We start from the raw sequence: 23,141 nt of genomic DNA on the forward strand, positions 1-23,141 counted from the left end.
ATCCCTGAGCATTCCCAGCTTCTCTCCAGAGGGTTGGATTTCGGCACAAATGGTTCCCATCGTTGTTGGGAAAGAATTCCCAGGAGTTGAGGCAGGAATTATTCCAAATGGGAATACCAATGTCAGCCTTTTCCAGTGGCCTTCGTTTGTTCCTTGTGGCCAAAGATTGTTTCTCCTCTGGAATTCCAGCTGGAAGTGCCCAGGATTTATCCATGGATGTGTCAGCTAAAATTCCCTGAAGTACCCCTCAGAGTGACTGACATGAGATTTATTGATCATAAATCTGTTTATTTTATTATCAAATACATAATACATTAATACATTAATTGTAATAATTATTAGAATATAAAGACATAATTATTGTATTTTAAATACATAACAATATATACTTATATACAAATATAAATATTTTATAAAATTATATAATTAATATAATTAATTAATAAAATATATAATATAATAATTATTTTTATATAATTTAATTATGATTTAAATTTATATTTATAAATTATATTTTTATTTATTATATATATACTTTATATATAAATTATATATATTTGTATATAGATATATATTTCTAAAACTATATTAAGTTAATAAATAAATTAATAATATGTAATATATATAAAGTATAAAATATAATATATCATTATAATAATATATAAATCTACAATAGATATAATAATAGAAATAATAATACTAACAATAATACATAAATCTACAATAGGTAGAAATTATAGAAATAATAATAGAAGTATTAATATTAATAATATATAATAGAAATAATAATAATAGTAATAATAGTAACAACAGCAAAAATAATATAATATAATATAATATAATATAATATAATATAATATAATATAATATAATATAATATAATATAATATAATGTAATGTAATATAATGTAATATAATGTAATATAATGTAATATAATATAATATAATATAATATAATATAATATAATATAATATAATATAATATAATATAATATAATATAATATAATATAATATAATATAAATAATAGTAATACCCTATTTATTATATATATTTTTATTATGTTATTAAACCCTCTTAATGCTTCCTGGGTGGTTAATTTTTAATTATTTTTGCCTCTTGACCAGAGCTCTGCTTGAATTTTAGGTGGTTCCATATTCCAGCAAATCCTATGGATCCCCACTTCCCACAGGGGGGGCATTTGGGAGAAACAAAATTCCAAGCTCCATTTCCCATTTGGCATCCGAAATTTGCTTTTATGCAGGAAAGGAGGATGAGATTGGATCGGGAACGGCCGAAGATGGACAGGGATTTTTTTATCCATGCATTCTTAAATGTACAAAATGTAAAAAATATTGATTTTAGGATGGGGAAAGGGAGTTGTTCCGACATGGAGGAGCTTGGAATGAAATGGATCTGCTGGGATTTGGATCCAGTTTTTAAATGGGTGGGAATTGCTTGTGGTGGGGTTTGGGAGGGGGAAAATGGGATCGGATCCTGGAATCCACAGGGAAAGGGAGCTGAGCTTGCTCCTCCAGGGCCTTTGCAGGCTCTGTGGCTGTTAATTAATTAATTAACTAACGACTCAGGCACTGCTCATCACTCTGTGGGATTCACGGGACATTCCCAGCTCCGGGATTTCCTCAGGAGTTTTCACTGGATGAGATTTGATGGGACGGGCTGGGAGGCGCCGGCTCGGCGTTCCCGGCCGATCCGCGTCCCGGGAACGCCGCTGAGCTCCCGCTGTCAGCGCTCAGGAACACTCACAATCACAGAATGATGATATGGAGGTGCTTTATTGAAGAGCTCTGGGTGTCAGGGGTACACAGACCCAAATCTGACCCCATTTGGTTTTGAGTTGGACATATTTTATACTCTATAATTATACAACTTACATATTAATTATTAAACTTGCACTGTTCTATTGTAAGCATTGTGTTTACCCAAGCATGGATTTCTCCTGATCCCCCCCAGCCCCCTAACATTGTTCCTCATGTTACAATTACTAATTATATCTAATTATATTAATTATATCTAATCACATCTAACAATTCTATCATTTATCATATATTGATTACACAGGTACAGTTTCACCTGATCTTTAGCAAGATTTCTAACATTTCTCAGGACCTGCTTTTCCCAAGGCTTTCCAAACCTAACTTCCTTTCTAAATCTCTGAATTTTCTAAGATTTTAGATTTTAGAATCTTTTCCTATCCCGCAGGCACTACCCGGCCCTGAAAACCCTGGAGCACCTGGAGCACACCTTCCTGCCCCAGGTGAGCCACTACCGCTTCTGCAAGGTGATGCTGGACAACATCCCCCGCCTGCGCCAGGAGATCAAGGAGCTCTCCATGTCCGACCTCAAGGACTTCCTGGAGAGCATCCGCAAGCACTCGGACAAGATCGGAGAGACCGCCATGAAACAGGTGGGAATCGGCGGGAATTCGGCGGGAATTCGATGGGAATCACCCGTTTTTTGGGAAGAGGTTCACTCCTTTCCCTGGAAGTTCTGCTTTTCCAAGCCGAGGCAGGGGGTTGAGTTTGGAATTCTGTTAGTGGGTGAGGAATGGTTGTTCCTTCCCTGGTTGCTCCCCGAGTTTTATCCTGGATTTTAGGCCGTTGGGAAGTGAGGATCCCACGTGTGGTTGGGTTCTCCAAGCTGGAGTTTTCCTTGGTTTCTTGGCAGTCTGGGAGGCGCAGGTGGGGGTGGAACTCCCCAAAATTCCCGTTTTCCACTCGTATTTTCCATTTCCCTGCACAGGGAATTGGTGCTGCTGGGACACCCAGAGACACTGGCTTCTTTCCCTGGTTTTGGGATAACGGAGTTAGAGTTTGAGCACTGCAATTCCATTAATTTTCATTTTAAAAAAATTAATTATTTATTAATTAATTTTAATAAATAAATTAATTCCATTAATTTCACCTCCTAAACTGATTTTAAATCCCACCCAAACCTGCCTTGTGCCTCCCTTGCCTTTCCCTTTCCCGGTGGATGTGTCTGGGAGGGATGAGCTGATGAACTGAACATCCCTGGATGCGCCTTAAATCGGGAATTGCCTTTCCCACTCCCACTGAATATTGGGATTTCAGAGCTCAGAGGGGCTCTGGAGCTGCTCTCCAGGAGGGTTTGTTCCAGTGAGGTGTTCCTGCCATGGCACTGAGATCCTTCTCCTCTGGAGATGGATCCTGGGAATGCTGGAATTCTCCAGGAGCTGGTGGGATTCTGCTGTTGGGTTTATGGGCAGAGCCAAATTCAGTTTTTGTCTTTCAAATTCAATTTTGTGTCTTTGAATTCAATTTCAAATTCAGCTTTGTGTCTTACAAACCCCAGCCTTCCTCTGAAACAGCCCAACTTGAGGAGTTTGTGAATTAATTTAATTCCCTGGAGTTCTGCACCTTTTTACCTTTCCCAGCTCCTTCCTGGTTTCCTGGGAAAGCAAACCCAGCCTTCCCTCGTGGATTGGAGCTGTGGGGAGGGGCACCTGAGAGTTCAGCACGCTTTTTATTCACATTAAACTTCCTGAAGGTGCAGAAACCCCTCCTGGTCCAGATGTGCATCCAAATGTGCCGGGGAGGGCTCCAGGTGCTGGATTTACCTGAGGCAGCGACTCCTACAGCAGAATTCCCTACAGGAATTCTCCTTCAGCTCCTTGTGGAGTCAGAGCTTCGGGAAGGTCCTTCCTCTGTCCCTGTGGCTGGGGAGGAGCAGGAGTTCCATTTCCTGGTGGTGTCTTTAATGCAGGGAACAGTTTCTGGAATTATTTGCTCTTTTTTTATCCCCTGAAGGATTTTTATCCATTTGAGGGGTAAATCCTCCGTCGCAGGCTGGAGGTGTGAGGTGGTTTCCAGTTCCATGTTCAGGATTCCGGGAGAGGATTCCAATCTGCTGGCTCTGTGCTGATGGATGAGAGGGATGTGGGCATCCAGCCACGTCTGTGGGTTTTAGGTGAAAAATTTGGAGAAATTCCCTTTGTTTCAGCACCTTTTTTGCTCTTCTGGTTGGAGAAGCTTCTGTACCTTTGTTTCCATCCCTTCCCAACCCACAGCGCTTCTCTTCCCATCCTTCCCGTCCCTCCTGCTCCTGGGGCTCCGTTCCTCCTCCACCTCTGGCTCCCAGGGAATCCTGTGGCTTCTCCTGGGGTTTCCTCACCAATTCCAGCCCTTCCTCCTCCTCCTCCTCCTCCTCCCGGTATTCCCAGCTGGAGAACCCGGGCAGGCTCTGGGGTGGTGGGGATTGGCTGCTCCTGCCCAAATTCAGGGGTGGATGTCTCCAAAGGTGCGCTCTGGGTCACCTTCCCAATTATCCTCCTCATCCCTGACTTCTGTGGGCTCTGGGGGATGCTGGAACCCTTCTGCTCCGTGGGCATGGTTTGGGCTCAGCTGGATCCCGGTGCCTCTCCCGGGCAGGGAATGTCCCGGTGCCGTCCCCGCTCCGGCAGCATTCTGCCTTTTCCAGAGGTCACGGAGCCCTGGCTGGGATTTGTCCCCTGCCACGTGGGCTGGCTGTGCTCGTGCCAAGGCTGGGAGCCTCTGGAAGCTCCTGCTCGGCGGGGGCCGGGATTTATCCTGCCCCAGGACTTCCAGAGGCGCCCTCGGAGCTGGACTTCCCGCTGCTTCCAGCTCCCGTTCCGGGGGTTTGCCTTAACAAGTCAAAATAAGGCCGGTTATTAAAAAATGGGAGTTTTCCAGGCTTGGATGCAGCAGGAGAGCCTCTGGAAAGGTCGCTGCGGTGGCTGGGAGGATTTCCACGGCGGGGTGGGGATAATGGGATGGGGGTTTCTGCTCCTGGGCAGGTTTGGGAAGCAGGAATTTGATTTTCCAGCCGAATTTAGGAACGAGACCTTCTTAATCTTTGCTCCTGCTGCTCATCTGCCTGGGATATTAAAGTCTTAGGGGAGGAAATGCATCCTTGGGGCTGCAGAGGTGGGAAGGGACTTGGGCTTGCAGGATTTTGGGAAGAGGCTCCCACAAGCCACGAGGTGCTGCGTCCCACGGGAGAAGGGATGGATGGGAGAGGTGCCCTGGTTTCCAGACTCCCAGAATTTCTGTTCCCAGCCATCCCCTTCCTGCTGGCAAGGAGGAGCCGGACGAGCAGCGGGAATTCTGCCGGGCTCTGCCCTCAACATCCTCACTTTAACCTCTTGGAGAAGCTCCTCGAGGAAAACGGGGAGGGGATTCTGTGTTTTGCGCCGGATGAAAGCCTCAGCCGGCTCTGGAAGGCCCCGCTATTTTTTCATGGAGCTTTGGCCCTGAAATGTGTTATTTTAAGAGCTCTGAGCAGCCCTCTCCGGGCAGGGGCTCCATCGCTTGCCGCTGCTGTTTGCTCTGGAAGCTTTTTGAGACAAAACCTCCCCAAGCGTCTGCCCCGAGCCTCTGCTCCCGTCCCCCCGGCCCGGATCCATCCAGGCCTAGAAAGGCCTCCAAGATCATCAAGCCCAACCTTTGAAGTTTGGGACCTCTGGGTTTTCTCCCCTGGAGATGAGGTGTGAGAAAGCCCAGGGGAGGGAGGTGGCGTTTTGTGGGGTCTGTCACCTTCTGCCACCCCCTGCTCGCACCTCGAGCGGTGCCAGGGATGGGACGGGAGGGGAACGACGGGAAAAAGGAGTGGGAGGAGATGGGAATGATCCGAGAGCTGGGAAGGGTTTTTGAAGTGGCTCCTGGAGTGAAGTGTCAGGCCAGGAGCTTGAGGTTAAACGCGATCCCTCGGCGCCACGGGAGCCGCGCGGGGCCGGGATGGGTGGGAAAAGCAGCCGGAGCCACCGGGAGCGTCTGGAAGTCCTGGACACATCTGGGGAGGTGCTGAGGGCTTTGTGCAGATCTCAGCAGGTTCTGCTCCCCTGCCCTTCCTCGTGCTTTCGCTCTGCTCCCTCCCACATCACAGAACTGCAGCGCAAATGTGCTTATTGTCATAAAAGAGCTTTTTATTCTCCGTTTCCTGGTGTTCTGGGAAGGTCCCGCCGTTTATTTAACGGGAATTCTGTGCCTTTGAGTCCGCGTCGAGAATTCATGCTCCATAGGAAGTTCATTAATTAATGGGCATCCCTTTGATGACCTCAGGAATGAAACTGCTCAATCAGGGCCTTTTTTATTTCAGCATCATGAAATGTTTTATATTTTATTTTATTTTATTTTATTTTATTTTATTTTATTTTATTTTACTTTACTTTATTTTACTTTATTTCATTTAATTTAATTTCATTTCATTTCATTTCATTTCATTTCATTTCATTTCATTTCATTTCATTTCATTCATCAGGCGAGGAGCGGCCGCGGGGCCTGGGGGGTCCCAGCCATGGATCCACCTTCCCTGGCCATCCCAAATTCAGCTGCAGGGCAGCCACGTGCCAGCCCAGCTCTTTTTTGTGTGCTCCAGACCTTTTAAAATTGTTCAATCCCAGGGATGTTGGAGATAAATCCTTCATCTTCCAGTCATGGAATGGGCTGGGAGAGGTCTTAAAGATCATCCAATTCCAGCCTCCTGCTGTGAGCAGGGACAGCTTCCACATCCCAGGGTGCTCCAAAGCAAATCCAGCCTGGCCTTGGACGACTTCCAACCCCTGTGATAGAATTATTAATTAATAATTAATAATTAGGCAAAGGGAAGGCGCCAAGTTGAGGCAGGAGCGCTCCTTGCTCCTTCCTTTGAGCCGTCAGGAATTGCCGTTGTGTTTGTGGGATTTTAGCTGGGAAAGAGGAGCCTGGACTGGCATTTTTGGGTTGGGCACCGTGATTTTTCCTGGTTCTCATTCCAGGGCTGGGAATTTGCTCCCAGGAGCACCAGGATCCCGTGGCTCTGGGGCTGAGGCAGCTCAGACTGACCCCACAATAAACTCAATTTTTTGAGTTTTGATGGAATCGCCTCTAAAATCTTTGGGAATTGCTCCCATCGGGATGCTGCTGCCCAGGGTGATAAATTCTGCAGCTCGTCGTGATGTGGCTGCTCGTAAAGCTTTTAACCAGACTGGGTTTTCCCAGATTCCTCCTCTTTAAAATTCCATGGGTGTTTTTGGTAACGTGGAGGGGTTTGATCTCTCCGTGCTCTCCAGCTGGGCACTGCTCCTGCCCTGGGGCTCTGGGGATGTGGAGAAACCCGAGGAAGTTCTGGGAGCATTCCCGGTGTCCCACAGAGGTGGAGTCAGGGAATGTTTTGGGTGGGAAGAGACCTCAAATCCCATCCCATTCCCGAGCCAAGGTGCTCTGAGCCAGCTCAGAGTCTCCAGGTCCTCACCTGGAGCTGCCAAAATGCGGATGCTGTGCCAAGGTCCCAGCTGTGCCCCCAAACTCCGGCTGCTGCCACCCCCCAGGAGCCCCTGAGCTCCAGTTTGGCTTTTGGTCCAGCAGAACCTGGAGCTTTGGGAATGCTCCAGCAAAACACAGCCCCTTTGGGAATGGCACAGAATTCCCAGGAGCTTTGTCCAGCCCTTCCCGGGGCTCTGAGTGATCCCCAGGGAGTTCACCCTGGGGCTGTTAATGAGATGGGAATGGGCTCCTGCTGAGGGCTGGGCTGGGGTGCAGCGGTTCGGTTTTCAGGGAATGCTGGCTCCATTTTCAGGGAATGACAAGTCTGTTTTTGGGGAATGGCAGCTCCATTTTCAGGGAATGCTGGCTCCATTTTCAGGGAATGACAAGTCTGTTTTTGGGGAATGGCAGCTCCATTTTCAGGGAATGCTGGCTCCATTTTCAGGGAATGCTGGCTCTGTTTTCTGGGAATAGCGATTCACCTTTCAGGGAGTGGTGGCTCCATTTTCAGGGAATGGCAGCTCTGTTTTCAGGGAATGGCAGTTCCATTTTCAGGGAATGGTGGCTCTGTTTTCAGGGAATGGCAGTTCCATTTTCAGGGAATGGTGGCTCTGTTTTCAGGGAATGTTGGTTCTGTTGTCAGGGAATGCTGGCTCCATTTTCAGGGAATGCTGGCTCCGTTTTCAGGGAATGACAATTCTGTTTTTGGGGAATGGCAGCTCCATTTTCAGGGAATGCTGGCTCTGTTTTCAGGGAATTCTGGCTCTGTTTTCAGGTAATGCTGGCTCCGTTTTCAGGGAATGGCAGCTCCATTTTCAGGGAATGTTTGTTCTGTTGTCAGGGAATGCTGGCTCCGTTTTCAGGGAGCAGCACCGAGCTGCCTGCCCTTCCCGTGCCACTCTGGACCGAGCGCAGCCCCCGAGGGGATCCCGCAGCAGCCCAAGGCCTCCCTTCCCTCCAAGGCTTTTTGCAAAACCCCCAAGTTCTGCTGACAGGCTCAGGTCATTCCAACCTCTCCTCGTATCCTTCCATTCCCATCTCTGGGAATTCAGAATGACTTTCCCTTCAGGGAGAGGATCCTTCAGTTCCTCCAGGCCCGCCCGGCGCTTTCCCGGCTCTTTGGAGCAGGATGGGGAGGAGACAGCTGGGACCCCCCCCGTGCCTTCACTTTGGGGTCTCCATCACTCCTGGCTCCTCAGGGAGGCTGGAAAGGCTGGGATCCAGCAGGGAGGATGGAGCTCCAGCAGCACCAGGCCCTTCCCTGATCCCGTATTTTCGGGGCAGGTGGGATTTGGTGGATCGCTGACGGGGTTTTCATGTGAAGTCTCTGGGTTTTGGTGGCGGGTGTTGACCCATCCGAGCTCACCTGTGCCTTAGGATTGGGAATTGGTTAGCACTGGGAAAACTGGAGATTTCCTTGTGCCCAGAGATCCACTGGCACTGGGAAAACTGGAGATCTCTTTGTGATCAGGAATCCACTGGCATTGGAAAAACTGGAGATCTCTTGTGATCAGAGATCCAGTGGCACTGGGAAAACTGGAGATCTCTTTGTGATGAGAAATCCACTGGCACTGGGAAAACTGGAGATCTCTTTGTGCCCAGAGATCCATGGAACTGGGAAAACTGGAGATCTCTTTGTGATCAGAGATCCATGGAACTGGGAAAACTGGAGATCTTTTTGTGATCAGGGATCCACTGGCACTGGGAAAACTGGAGATCTCTTTGTGATCAGAGATCCATGGAACTGGGAAAACTGGAGATCTTTTTGTGATCAGGGATCCACTGGCACTGGGAAAACTGGAGATCTCTTTGTGATCAGAGATCCATGGAACTGGGAAAACTGGAGATGTCTTTGTGCCCAGAGATCCAGTGGCACTGGGAAAACTGGAGATATCTTTGTGGCTTGGAGCGTTTTCCTTCAGGCTCGCTGGCGAGTGACACGAGTGGAACATGGAACTATTAATGAGCAGATCTGCAGGGAAAGGGAATTCGTGTCCTGTGGATCAAAGGAATTTGCTGGGTATTAATTCCATTTATTTACAAGTTCAGCTGCTTTGTAAACGTCTCCTGCTCGGGCTGTTCCTGTTAACAGCGGCTGGGGCTGTTTTTAATAACCTTTTATTTGGAACAAAGCTGGCAGAAACCTTCTCTGCTTTCCTTCAGGCTTGGTGGCATTGCCTTCAAGCTTCCCTGGCCTCCGAGGCTGAGTTTTAACCCCTTGGTAGCAGCGGGATCCGCTCCAGACACGGAATATCTGGAAGCACTTGGCACAGCCTGCCGGGAATCTGGTTTAGTTCTCGGAGCCCAGCGTTTGACATGCAATTAAAAGGCTGCGAGCTTTGCTCACTCTTATAAATTTCTCCTGCGAGTGTGGCTGTTAAAGGGGGCTTTTATCAGCCACCTGTGCCCGCTGGGTTGTTTTACAGCGGGGCTCTGGCCCCCACCCCGGGGGTTTCAGGTGTCGGGGCTGCAGCTGGGAGAGCTCGTGTGTGCAGCTACTGCCCATCCCCTTTGGGAGGGGAGCTCCTGTGGGGGCCAGGGATGCACACCTGAGCTGTTCCCGCTGCAGAATTCACTGGAAAAACGGGGCAGGAGCTGTTCCTTGGGCTTCAGAAACCAGACACGAGCCTGGAAGGTTCCTTAAGGAGCCTCGACCCTCTGTCTGCTCGGTTTGGAGGCATCTCGTAGTCTGGAATGAAGTAAAATGAAGTGGGCCCGTTGGAATGAGTCCTGAGGAGGTCATGGAAGTGCTTCCAGGATTCTGAAGCCCCTCTGCTCTGGGAGAGCTGGGAATGTTCCCCTGGAGAAGGGCAAAATGCAGGGAATGCTGAGAGTCCCTGCAGGGGCTCCAGGAGAGCTGGAGAGGGACTGGGGCCAAGGGCTGCAGGGCCAGGAGCCAGGGAATGGCTTCCAGTGGGAAAGGGGAGATTGGGCTGGGATCTTGGCAAGGAATTCCTGCCTGGGCTGCAATTCCCACATTTCCCATGGCTGCCCCTGGATCCCTGGGAATGCCCAAGGCCAGGCTGGACACTGGGGCTGGGAGCATCTCCAGCCCTTGTCCCCAGTCCCTCTCCAGCTCTCCTGGAGCCCCTTCAGGCCCTGCAGGGGGCTCTGAAGATTCCCTGGATTTTTCCCTTCTCCAGGTGGAACAGTTTGCATGGGAAGGATCCTCAAGCCCATCCCATTCCAATCCCAGCACCTCTCACTGTCCCAGGTGGATCCAATCCCAGTGTCCAGCCTGGCCTTGGGCATTCCCAGGGATCCAGGGGCAGCCCCAGCAAATCTGGGAATTGCAGCCCAGCAGGGAGGGGTGAGGACTGGTGGTGGAAGTTTGGGATCACCCTGGGGAAGGTGCTGGAAGTCTCCTGTCCATGGCCTGAGCTTTGTGTGCAGGGCCTCCGATGGGGAGGTCCTTCCGTGAGATCACTGTCCTGGAATGCGGATTTATCCCATCCAGGGAGACTCGGATTAGCTCTTCCACAGGGCAGGAGAAGAAAATTCCACCCCCCCGGGGAGGGATGATGGGATTTGTGGAGGGTGCACGTGGCTCTTCCCTGTTTTATGGGAGCCTCTGGAATCCGGGAGCGCTCCCAGGTGTCCCCCGGCGCCGGGGCTCGGTCCTGCAGTGGGATTGTGGCCAAGGACTGGCCACCACTGCAGGCAGGCTCTGTCTTCATTCCATGAATCCCATCTTCCTCCTCTCCCTGCTCTCCAGGGATTTTCTCTGCAAAGCTCTGCCCACCTTGGAGCCTTTACAGTTTAATTTTACACAGAAATAAGGCCGGGGATGAGTTTGCTGTTGGCTAATTGGATTATTTCCCTCATTTTATCCATAATATCCTTGATATCCATGCTGGGACTCCCCAGTTTGTTCCATATATCCCAGAGAGCTTTTTGGGAGACATTTTCCCCTCAGAACTCCGGATTTTGGGTCGTTTCCTCGTTCCCTCCCCGCTCCCAAACCCCGCCGCGTACGCTGTGGTTTTTACATCCCAGACTCAGAACTTTCCCATCCTGAGCAGCCTCCAGGCTGAGGAAGAGGAGTTTTTGTGCCTCCTGCAGCCCCGGGAGCAGATTTTGGTGATAAAATGTTGACAGACCCCCCTCGCCGGCCGCTCCCCGCGGTGCCACCGCAGGGAAACGTCACCAGGCCGAGCCCGGCTGGGACAGCTTGGCTACAGCTGAGCTTTATCACAAACAAACAAGGCTTTGGGAGCTTTCAGTGATTCCCATTTTTATTTTTATTTTTATTTTTTATTTTTATTCACCCCCGCCTCCCTCTGAGCATTTATTTGCTTTTCTCCCTTTTAAGCCGAATTTACGGCTTCCTGGCCCCGTCGATTTCTGATTGACTCAAAAAATCATCGTAAAAAAGGGCCCCTGTGTAGCTGGAGCTGCTGAAATGCCTCCCAGGCGTTGTTTATAGGTCCGTGTCCCCCCTCTGCCCAGGGAAAGTGAGGCTTTAATGCCTTCCACATTTCCTGGGCTGGGATACAGAGCGCTGTGGCCTTTGGAGATGCTTCCTGCTGATTTTTGCTGCTTTTTGGGATCCTCACCCAAACCTTGGCAGCCTTGGCAGGGATTCTGCCTCTCAAGGTGAGGCTGATGTGTCTGCAAAGCTCAGGAGCGGCTCTGGTGGAAGCTGGAGAGTGTAACTTTTCTCTAAAAAGTCCTTTTTCTGTTTCTCTGTTTCTGCTGCATCTCTTTCGTATTTTTCCTTTTTATTCTTGGATTTCCTCAGCCTCTTTTGGACTGAATTCTTTTGGGATCCTCCCTGGTGGGGAGCTCTGCTTATCTCAGTTCTTATCATTTGAAGAAAACTCCCGAGCTCGTTAGAATCTTGTTTCTCATGTTTATTTATTAACAGGTGATCCCAAAACTTAACAGGTCTCTCCAGGCTGGCTACACAAGGTTAATCTTTGTAATTTGGTACATTTCCTTCTTCTGATGGTACAAACAAGGCCTTGTGGCTCACTTTGTGTTTGATGCACAAAATGGCCTCGAAATACGCAGTTCTTTTATCTGTATACCTATTTTTACCCAATTAACAATAGACACGTATATTTTTTTTCTTAATGACCCAATGACTCATCACCTGTGTGTAGCACTGTGGCATTTTCTGTCCAATCACTCACCTAAAAACCTCCAGGAGAAGAACATGAAGAAGAAAGAAGAAGGACAAGAGACAACATCCTAAATCCTCCAACTTGTCTCCTGTTCTCTAAACTAACTTTTTCACCCAGTGATTTAAAAAAACTTTCTAATCTACACACTTACACTTTTAGCTTTTTTCATCCAACTTTAACATTTATTTTCATGTATCAGCATGAAAACACGCTCATGAATTTCATATTATATGAAATACAATCTGAAGTGTTTTTCTAGATCTTGTAACCATCAGAAACAAGGGCACACACTCTGTATTCCAGACTCCAACAGAGAGCTTCCAGAAGGTTCTGTTGGATGGGGGGTGGGGTGAGAAAGGCCAAGTTTTTCCAGGCTGGACAGGCTCCAGGAGCAGGGAAACTTCAGGAACATCCCCTGGTCCCCCCTTGGCTCAGAGAGCTCCATCCCCAGGGGCCAGGGGGAACGCGTGCTGGGACCTGGCTGGAGCGGGAACACCACGCTCACCTCCTCCCTCTTCACCCCCAGGTTGTGCCCATGGCTGAGGATTGGGATGGAATTCCCATTCCTGGGCACTCCTGGAGAATTCCCAAGGGAGCAGTGGTTGAAGGAGGGCTCTCAACCACCTCTTCCAAGGCCACCTCTCCGTTATTTATTCAGCTCTCCTCCTCCTGCAGCCAGCTGGAACGGGTTTTGGGGTCACAGCTGGTGTCCCTTTGTCCTTTCTCCTGCCCCATTCCCCCTGGGAGAGGCTCCCAAGTGATTCCTGTCCTCGGGGGCCACCCCAGCGTTCTCTGCTCAGGGATTCCGGATCAGCCCGGCAGCTCCTGGGATCCCCTTGGATTTGCTCCAGCCCCGTGGAATATTTAGGGATGGATGACAGTTTTTTGTAGGAAACACTGCAGATTTTGCCCCTCTAAGAGGTTTTTTTCCATCTTTTCCCCTTGCTGGGGGCTCTGGGGTGGCCACAGGCTGCTCTGGCGGATGGACACCGACACCCAAGGAATGGGATATTCATGGACACGGATTTGGGATGAGGTGGAAGCAGCTGCTCACTTCGGCTCCAGAACAGTTCAGTCTGTGAGTTTTGGTGTGGACAGCTGAGTTTTTGTGTCCCCTCTCACCTGGTGGTTCTTTGCAGTGTCAGGTTTGGGGTGATCTGGTGGGAATTTGCCAGCTGTGTGTCCCTTGGAACATCCGGAGCAGGGATGGGACAGGTGAGGAGTCCCCACAGCTCCTTTTCCATCTTGGCACCAAAAGGAACCTGCAGGAAATCCCTTGGAACTGCAGGAATCCCTTTTTTCCTGATCTTCCTGGAGCAGGAGCCTGATGGAGCTGCTCTGGCCATGAGGGGTCAGCTTGGATCATTGTGCTCCTGGCCAAGAAATTTGGGATTTTCTTTGGTCCTGGTGCCCCAATAACTCCTCGTTTGCATTCCAAAGCCCTCGTTTAGGAATTTCAGCTGGGCAGGTCAGGTTTGTGCACAGGTACAGAGAAATTCCCAGAGAAAAGCCGAGCTTTGGGGATGGGATTTGGGATTTGGGATTTAGGATTATTCCCATTGGGAGGTGCTTCGACCACATTCCTGTGCTGAAAAAGAGCGATTTGGTCATCACAACCAAATAACTCTGCTCCTAAATGCACTTAGAAATCAGATTTCACCCGGGATTTTCCTTCCTCTTGGGATTTGGTTGCCTGGAAGGGGCTGTGGGGAAGTTGGGGGGGCTTTGGGAAGGGTTTGGGGAGCGCAGCTCGGGGCTGTCGCCGAGCGATTTTAATTTGGTGTGTGCACACTCGGGGGTTTGGAGGGCAGGCTCCCGCTCCCAGCGTGTTCACCCTGGCTTCCCCAGAGCTTTCCCAAGGTTTGACAGGCTGATCCAAGGATTTAGCTCTTGGAAACCACTTCAGTGGGGCCTGGGAGCCACAGGGATTATCCCAGCCGGGGCCCAAGGAACGCTGAACCCAGAGCAATCAATCCCTTATGTCCCGAACCACTGGAGATCCAGGGCTGAGCTTCCCCGACTCCTCCAACTAAATCAACTTCTCTCTTTTTTTGTAAAAACCATTTTTGAAATCATTCCTCCCTTCGGGTTACGGGCAGAGCGAAGGGGGCTGGGGTTGGGAAGCCCGGAGGCCTCGGCTTGGAGGCAAACTTGGGCTTTGTGTGGCAGCCAGCGTTTGTTTTATTTTGTTTTATTTTGTTTTACACCATCCCATGGCCGTTCTTGAGGTGGTTTCTCCTTCCTTCCTGATGTCTGTGAGAATCCAACTCCTTTTCCTGTTGTTTTTCCAGTCTCATCCAGGAGCTTTGCTCTTCCCTTGGCTCAGTATTGAAAAATGAGGGAGAGGGAAAGGGAAGGGAAGGGAAAGGGAAGGGAAGGGAAGGGAAGGGAAGGGAAGGGAAGGGAAGGGAAGGGAAGGGAAGGGAAGGGAAGGGAAGGGAAGGGAAGGGAAGGGAAGGGAAGGGAAGGGAAGGGAAGGGAAGGGAAGGGAAGGGAAGGGAAGGGAAGGGAAGGAAAGGAAAGGAAAGGAAAGGAAAGGAAAGGAAAGGAAAGGAAAGGAAAGGAAAGGAAAGGAAAGGAAAGGAAAGGAAAGGAAAGGAAAGGAAAGGAAAGGAAAGGAAAGGAAAGGAAAGGAAAGATGAAAAAAGGAAAGATGAAAAAAGGAAAGATGAAAAAAGGAAAGATGAAAAAAGGAAAGATGAAAAAAAGAAATATGAAAAAAGGAAAGGGGAAAAGAAAAAGGAAAGGAAGAAGGAAAAAGGAAAGGAGAAAAGAAAAAGGAAGAAGGAAAAAGGAAAGGAAAAAGTCTGCTCAGCACTTCCAGGGAATGAGCAAGGGAAGCAGGAAAGGCAGGAGTGTGTCCCAGGGGAATCCTCTGCTGTGGGGTGCAGCAGGTGGAGGTTGCAGTCAAGGGGCTGCTGTGTCCCTTGGGCAGGTGTCACATGGGATTTGGCCACATTTGGGTTCTCAGGAGGGTGAATTCCAAGGGATTAGTGGGGAGGGGCTGGATTTGGGCAGGAATTGCCCTGCTGGAAGAGTGGTCAAGCACTGGAGCAGCTCCTCAGGGCAGGGCTGGAGGCCCCATCCCTGGAAGCGTTCAGGGACAAGTGGATGTGGCACTTTGGGACAGGGTTGGGTGGGGATGGGGTATTTGGACAAAACTTGATGACCTCAGAGGGCTTTCCCAACCTTTCTGGTTCTGTGGGAAGCCCAGGGGAGCCTTTGGAATGCTGTAGCTGAAGGAAATAAATGGAATAAGTTTGTTCTTAGCTGCTGGAGAGCTGTGGCATCTCCAGGCCTGCACTGCTGGGGCTGGTCCTGCCCGGACACCAAAATCCAGGAGCCTCCAATCCTTAAGGAGCTCCCTCAGCAGCTCTGGAGCTCCTGAATCCCTGGCTGGTTTGTGTTAGAGCCTGGTGCTCCATGGCTGGAGCAGGAGGTTCCACGTCCCTTCCAGCTCCCCGTGTCCTTCCCGTCATCTCCGGAGGTGCAGCTCATCCTTCCCGGCTTTTTTCTGGGGAAAGAAGGGAGCCTGACTTTCTCATTTGGACAAAAAAAAAGCTTTATGGGGTTGTTTTTGTGCAAGAAGCCTGCAGTCAGGGCTGGTAATCAGCGAGGGGCAGCCTTTTGTAGTGCCTGGGTAAATCTGTTCCAGCGCCACGAGCAGACGGCTGTTTACATTAGCGTGTTAATTCCTTATATTTGGGGAGTTCTGATCCATGGAAAAACAAAGTAATGAAAGGGTTTTTTTATTCTTTTTTTTTTCCCCCCTCTCTTTCTCTCTCTTTCTCTCTCTCTCCATAAATTAGAAACATTCACTTTTAGGGGGGAAGAAAAAAAAATTTGTGAAGTTAAAGGCAAAATTATGGCATTTATTATCTTGAATTTCCATGACTGGTTAATTTTGCCTGTGTGTGGGTGGCTGAATAATCCTTCTGTTTCCGAAATCTTCCCGAGGAATTCTTTGTTAGTGCAGCGAGACAGACGCCCACTGTGGAGAGTTGAAATGGTCAAATCCCAAATCCCAAATCCCAAATCCCGTCCCGGTGCCGGGCGGGCGCCGGGGATGGCGGAGCTGCGGCGGGGACGGAAGGGATTCCGCATTTCCACAGGGTTAATCCCTGTCAGGGCTCCTGGGCTGCTCACCCTGGGCAATTCCAAGGGTGGGATTGGTGCGGGATTGAGGCTTCTGCTCCTGCAGAGTCCTGATGGCTCCGGAGGGTTTGCTGAGGAAACACCTGCGGGAATGCAGAGGAGCTTCCTGAAATCCATGGAAAGGGATTTGGGATGATTTCTGGGTGGCTGCAGCCCAAGTTGCTCCCATCTTCCACCTTCATCCCTCTCTGCTGCTGCTTTTTGTTCTGAGGCCTTGCAGAGCCCTCAGGAGCTGCTTTGCTCTTTGCCCATCTGGGGCCAAGGAATCCTGGAATGGTTTGGATGGGAAGGAAAAGCAAATCCCATCTCATTCCACCCATTCCATGGGCAGGGACAGCTCCCAGGATCCCAGCTGGATCCAATCCCAATGTCCAGCCCGGCCTTGGGCATTCCCAGGGATCCAGGGGCAGCCATGGGAAATGTGGGAATTGCAGCCCAGGCAGGAATTCCTTGCCAAGATCCCAGCCCAATCTCCCCTTTCCCACTGGAAGCCATTCCCTGGCTCCTGGCCCTGCAGCCCTTGGCCCCAGTCCCTCTCCAGCTCTCCTGGAGCCCCTGCAGGGACTCTCAGCATTCCCTGCATTTTGCCCTTCTCCAGGGGAACATCCTCAGCTCTCCCAGCCTGGCTCCAGAGCAGAGGGGCTCCAGCCCTGGAGCAGCTCTGGGGCCTCCTCTGGACTCTCTCCAGCAGCTCCACGTCCTCCTGCTCTTGGCCCCGGGGCTGGGGCAGCTCTGCAGGTGGGGCCTGACCTGAGGGGCTCCGGGACACAATTCCCACCTTTCCTTTGGGATCAGCCCAGCCTGGGCCATTCCAGCCTCATCCCCACCATCCCAAACCCCTCTCCCAAGCATCCTGGTCCTTCTGGAGCAGACCAGGAAGGGCCAGCATCCAGTGGGACACCCGGGCTCCCCCTGACAGCCCCATCTGGGCCCTGAGAGGCGCTTTGGAGCCGCTCCATCCTCTTCTCCCGAAATGCAGGAGTCGTGGGGGGGCCACAAATGACATCCTCGATTTGGGATTTCATCCCGGCTCGCAGAATCCCCCGGGAAGGGCTCGCCCCAGCGCCTCGCGCGCGGCCCTTTTGAAAGCCGAGGCTTTTAGGGGTTGAACGTTGTGAATACCTTGGGCTCAGTGGCATATGCAGAACAAATGTGAATCAAACACAGAAATAATTCCTTCAGGAATGTTATTTATTGATGTGGGAGCGCAATACTACACTGTTTACAATAGAGAGTTAAGTGGGATTTGGGGTTTGCTGGGAAGTTGACAGCTTGCGGTCCCGAGCAAAATTTCTGCCTTTTGTGGGATGAAAGAAGAAAAGCTGTGCTCTTGAAATGGTTATTTAGAAATGATTGGGAAGTTTGTTCCCTTTCCAGGCGGGGGAGAGGCTGCCAGGCCTGCGGTCGCCGCAATGGTGAAATTTTGGATGTGAAAGAGCTCACAGAAGTCTGTTTGCATTAGAGTAACGAGATAAAGAACCTCGCGGGGCGCGCCGGGGGACGCGGGCGGGAGCTGAGCCCTCCCGCTCCCTTTCTCACGGGTAAGGCTTGGAGCAGGGAATCACCCCGGAGCCGAGCCCGAGGAGCTGGGCCACGGCTCGGGAAGGGGCTGGGAGAAGGAACAGAGCTGTGGGAGTGAGCAGGCTCTGTGTCTCTGTGGGGATTTTTTGGGGTTGGTTCTGTCCCATCCCCTCCTCAATCCACCTTTGGAGGTTCTGGAGCTGCAGCCCCAGCGCTGGGAGGGTGGGAATGAGATCCAGGCCCAAGGGGAGGCAGCGAGCTCCTCACGGATTCCCATTTTCCATCCTGTGCTGGAGGCTTTGCCATGGCGCTGGCACGGGCTCTGCTCCGTGGGATGAGGTGCAGGGAATGCTGCAGGGAATCAGGGAATGCTGCAGGGAATCAGGGAACGCTGCCACATCCAGAGCAGGTCCTGCTTGGGGTCTGACATCAACCCCCCTGCCTGCTCCTGAGGTGGTGCAGAGGAGAAAAGCCTGGGACAGCCGTGAGGAATTCCCAGGGAATGGCTGGGATAACGTGTCCGGAGGTTTTTCCTTGGAGCAGAAGCTGGGAAGGGGCTCTGGGGGGTCCTGCAGCAGTTTATGGGCCATGGGTGGATTTGTGGAGGCAGAGCTGGCGGTGGAAGGAGTCGTGGCCTCCTCCAGCCCAGAGAGCTCCTGGGTTTAGCACAAAGCCTCGCTGATCCCTCCCCTGCTCTGGGATCCAGCGGGATCCAGCGGGATCCTGCCTTTCCAGCTGGATGGGAACGTGGCAGAGATCCCGTGGGGAGCAGCAGGATCCCGTAACCCCGGGCCAGTTCTGGCCAGAACACCGAGTCTGTGGCCAAGGAGGTTGTCCAAGTGCTTGGACTCGGCAGGAAGGCCGGGGTGTGGAAAAGCTGCCCTTGTCACACCCTCGGGGTGTCTGTGCAGGGCCAGGAGCTGGGCTGGCTGATCCCCATGGCTCCCTCAGGAGCTTCCATGACTTTATGGAGTCAAAAAACACTTCTAAATAATTTCTAAAAGATATTTAGAATTTTTTTTTTTTAAAGAAACCCCTCTGGCTGGTGCCCAGGAGGTGCCCTGGGGTGGGAGGGTGGCACTGGGCACCAAGGGGACGTGTCACATCCCCGGGGCCGGTGTCACCTGCGCTGGCAGCTCGTCCCCGCCGCCTCCGCGGGGGCAGGAGCCGGGGGGAGGTTGTGCAAGAGCCCTCAGATGCCAACTCTTTGTTTACTCCTCCGGAGATGCGACATAACGAGTTTGTTTACGCGGGACGGAGCAGACGGAACCCATTTGATGCTTTGGGGGAATCGTCTCTCCAGCCATTGCTGGTGCAACACAATGACCTGAGCAGCTTCTGCACCCTGCTTTTGTTAATTTAACCCCTCCTCCCCGAACCTTCGCCTTCCAATCCTCAGGAATAATTGGATTGTCTCCTCATTTGTTGTTGGCTCCCCGTGGAATTGCTGCGGGTTGTTCTCGGGGGATAATCCGGGGCGGGCTCCGTGTTGTGGTGGCGTTCAGACCGTCCCCGTGAGGTGACACCCTGCAGGATGGGTCCCAGAAGGGTTTGGGGCAGGTTCAGGGCTGGAACCAGCTCAGGACAGAGCTCCCCGCGTTTCCTTTTGGATTCTGCGGCGCACAGCTGGAGGAAAAGCGCTTTTTCCTGGAATTCTGTGTGGCCTGGTTGGGTGATGGGAATGTGGGAATAACCCGAGCTGCTGTGTGCAGGTGTGGTTTTATTTCGGGAGTGAGGACCCCAGGGATGCGCTGCCTGCAGGGCTTGGGTCCGATCATTCCTGGCTATGGCTTCAGCAGGAGCTGGAAAATCCGTGTTGAAGTTGGGTTTGGGATATTCCAGTGGGCACTGGAAGAGTTCTGAGCTCTCCTGGCTCCTGCAGTGTGGGATTCCTCTGCCAGCCGCACCTTTCTGGGATCCTTGGAAGTTCTTAGGCTTGGTTTTCCTTGATGGAAATGCCCAGCTGGGATATCCATAACGGGACAGGTGTTCCAGGGAAGCTGTGGCTGCCTCTGGATCCCTGGAGGTGCCCAAGGCCAGCTTGGAGCAGCCTGGAGTAGCGGGAGGTGTCCCTGCCCATGGCTGGGGGTGGAATGAGGGGACCTTCAAGGTCCCTTCCCAGCCAAACCGTTCCATGGCTCCAGCATTCCGTGTCCCAAGGGATTGCCATGGCAGCTGCTTGGTGTCACCTTCAGGTGCCACTTGGGATCCTCCCACAGTGTCCTCTCCTCTGAGAGGAGCCCGAAGGCTCTCAGCAGCCGATTCCTCATCCCAATCCCATCCAAGCTGAGCTCCAGGAGTTTGGGAATCTCATGTTGATCCATGTTTTAAATCCCGAGCTGTGGGACACTGAAGCCTCCCACTGCTTCCCGTGGCTTTTCCAAACCTCCCACTGACCTCTCTCCCTCGCTCCCTTCCTGTTTCAGTCCTCGTGGGAAGAAGCCACAAAGCCAATCCCAGAGTTTTATCCCGTTCCTTCACCCATTTTTGTTTATTTCCCCCGTTTTTTACCGTTTGGTGACGTTTGCCTCCTGCAGCCGCCTCTGAGACTCAGAGAGCTCCTTCAGTCCCTGGAATTCCCGTCCCGTCATTCCAGGGAGGCTGGGCAGTGTCCTGACACTGGTGAGAGCCTGGAAAAGTGGGAATTACGGAGAGAGAATTCCCTGGTGCTGAGGAAATGAGAACTTTTCAGTTTTCCTTGGGTTATGGGAGGATGATGATGTGGATTCCGAAGCTGAAAGGAATTCAAGAAATTATTCCCAGAGCCTGGAAAAGTGTTGGAATCTGGCAGGAAGATTTGGGAGGAGGAGAGGTGAGGGTGTGGGAAGGTCCCTGCTGGAAGAGCAGCTTGGGAGGCGCTTCCTCATGGAATCCTGGAGAGGCCCAGGGATCTGGGTTGACTTCCAGACCAAAGTTGGGAATTCTGGGAGCAGTGGAAAGCGCGGAGAGAGATTTCCCTGGTGCTTGGGAAGCGAGAGCTCAGGTGGTGGGAGAGCAGGGATGAGTTCACCACTGGCTCAGAAGATTAAAAACCTCAGAAGTTACTCCGAGAGCCGGGAAAAGTGTCGGAATACCGCCGGCGGATTTGGGAGGAGCAGGGATGGGAAGGTCCCGTTGGAAGAGCACCTTGGGAGGCGCTTCCTTGAGGAAGCAGAGGTGATCCCGCTGACCAAGAGCAGCAGGAGAGGCCCTGTCCCAGGAAACCGGAGCTGCTTCCAGACAAACGGTGGGAATTCTGGGATGGGGAGGGCGGGAGCGGCGATGCCGGGCTGTGTGGACACCGCTTGGCTGCTCCCAATTCTTTTTTTGGGAGCTGGTGGCTGCTTCTGGTTTCAATCACGGCTCCGATTGCATAACTGGGAATGTTTTCCTGTTTTGATGTCTATTAAAATCCCAAACCGCTGCGAGCGACCCCGTGCACGGAGCACGGAGCTCCTGCCAGGGGCACTTACGTAACACTTCTGGATTTAGAGGTGAAACAGCCCCGTCCTTCTGGGCTTCTGGAAGGAAGAAATCCCAGCAGGAATTGCCAGACGAGGAGAGGTGGCAGGAGAGGGAATGAGGAGCTGGGATTTAGGAAGGGCAAGGTTGAGGGAAGAGGCCAGAACAGAAGAAAGCGCGGCGGAGTGGAGTGAAATGAGAGAGTGGGAAGGCTGACGGGGGTTTTTAGGGATTTTAGGGGTTGTTTCTTTTTTGGGAGCTGTTCCCAAATCCCAGGGTCTGTCTCTGCCTTGGCTCCCACAAAGGTAAATGGGTTCTAAATGGAAACCACGGCCGCTGACATTGGATTTCTCTTGGGAAAGGAAGGATTTCTCCATCCAGGGAAGGTTCTTCCTGCACCTTGCCTGGCTCCCCTCTGCTGCTGCTGACTTCTGGTAGCTCAGACCTCTTAACTCCAGCTTGGACAGCAACCTTATCTCCTGCTTTCCTGGGAATTGTAACCATCCCATTCCCTTTTTTCCCCGTCTTTGCACCACTTCCTCCGTGTGTCCCAGACCTTTAAAAGTTCTTACTGCGGTCCCGGAGCGAGAATTGAATTTCTTGGCGTGGAAATTTTAACTCAGCCTTTTCTTGGAGCGGGCCCAGGCAGCTGGGAAGGTTTGCTGCAGCCATCCCAGTAGCAGGAATTCCGTGCTGCAGGAAAAGCTGGAGCATTTCCTGGCATCACCTGGGCTCAGGAGCTGCAGAGTTGGGGCAGAACCTCCTCAGGGTTTGGCCCACGGGCTTGAAACGGGAATTGTGTGAGCAGAGCAGGCTGAAATCCTGGGATAATGGTTGGATTGGTGATCTTGGAGGGCTTTGGTGATTCTGGGAAGGAGGTGAGCCCACGAGGAGCACCTTGGAGGGTGGGATTTAGGGATTTAGGGACATCTCAGTGCCTTTGCTTCCCAACCTGCAGCATCCACGGCCTCGTGCTCTTTCCCGAGGGAGATTTGTGGCTGGAGCCTTTTTTTGGGAAGCCGGTGTGTGGGTGACGACAGCTGCAGGGAATTATTCTGGAGGGATTGGGAATTCTACACCAGCCCTGACAAAAACTGTGTGGCCAGAGCAAAGGCCCCGGCGTCCTGCTGCAGCCTCTCTCCTCCGGAGGGTTCCAGAAGGATAAAAAAAGAAGCTGCTCATTTAATTTCCTTCCTCAGAAGAGCCAAAACCAACAGTGTAAAACCAGACACATGGCAGGGGAAAAAAAGGGAAAAAAAAAAGGGAAAAAAAGCCTTTCCAAGCCCTCTCCCCCCTGGAGAAGGCCGGGATTGTTGACATTTTCCTCTGGGTTCCTGCTGCTGACCTTGGTGATCCTGAGCAGGAGCCAAATTCGCAGATGCCCCCGGCCCTGTTGCACATGTGTCCATCCTTGGGAAGCACCAGGGCTCCTTCCAGAGCAGCCTCTGGAATGACAGAGCCAGGGAAGGGCCGCTCCTCGCTGGGATCAGGGAGGAGCCGTTGGGAAGCGCATGGAACATCAGGCCCTGAGTGATCCCAGGGATTCTCCAGCATTCCTGCTGCTGTCCCAGACTTCAGGAGCCTCCTGGGGGATCCCTCAGCTCCTCCGTGGAAGTGGCAGCTCCTGGGAGTGTCCTGGCTGTCCTCAAAGCTGCCAG

The 23,141-nt window shown here is 51.5% G+C and overlaps 1 protein-coding gene across 10 annotated transcripts in view; it reads left to right on the forward strand.

Annotated features, from left to right (window-relative positions):
• The window catches only part of EXOC6B (exocyst complex component 6B), a 270,625-nt gene that overhangs the window by 54,663 nt on the left and 192,821 nt on the right, over positions 1-23,141 (forward strand). For all 10 annotated transcript variants that reach the window (XM_086891657.1, XM_086891661.1, XM_086891662.1 and 7 more), the window contains exon 6: positions 2,223-2,427. In XM_086891657.1, the coding sequence (XP_086747783.1) occupies positions 2,223-2,427 (205 nt within the window). The remainder of the gene's footprint in view (positions 1-2,222; positions 2,428-23,141) is intronic.

This window comes from Cyanistes caeruleus, chromosome 5 (genome assembly GCF_971803275.1).
Source record: "Cyanistes caeruleus chromosome 5, bCyaCae1.hap1.1, whole genome shotgun sequence".
NCBI lineage: Eukaryota > Metazoa > Chordata > Aves > Passeriformes > Paridae > Cyanistes > Cyanistes caeruleus.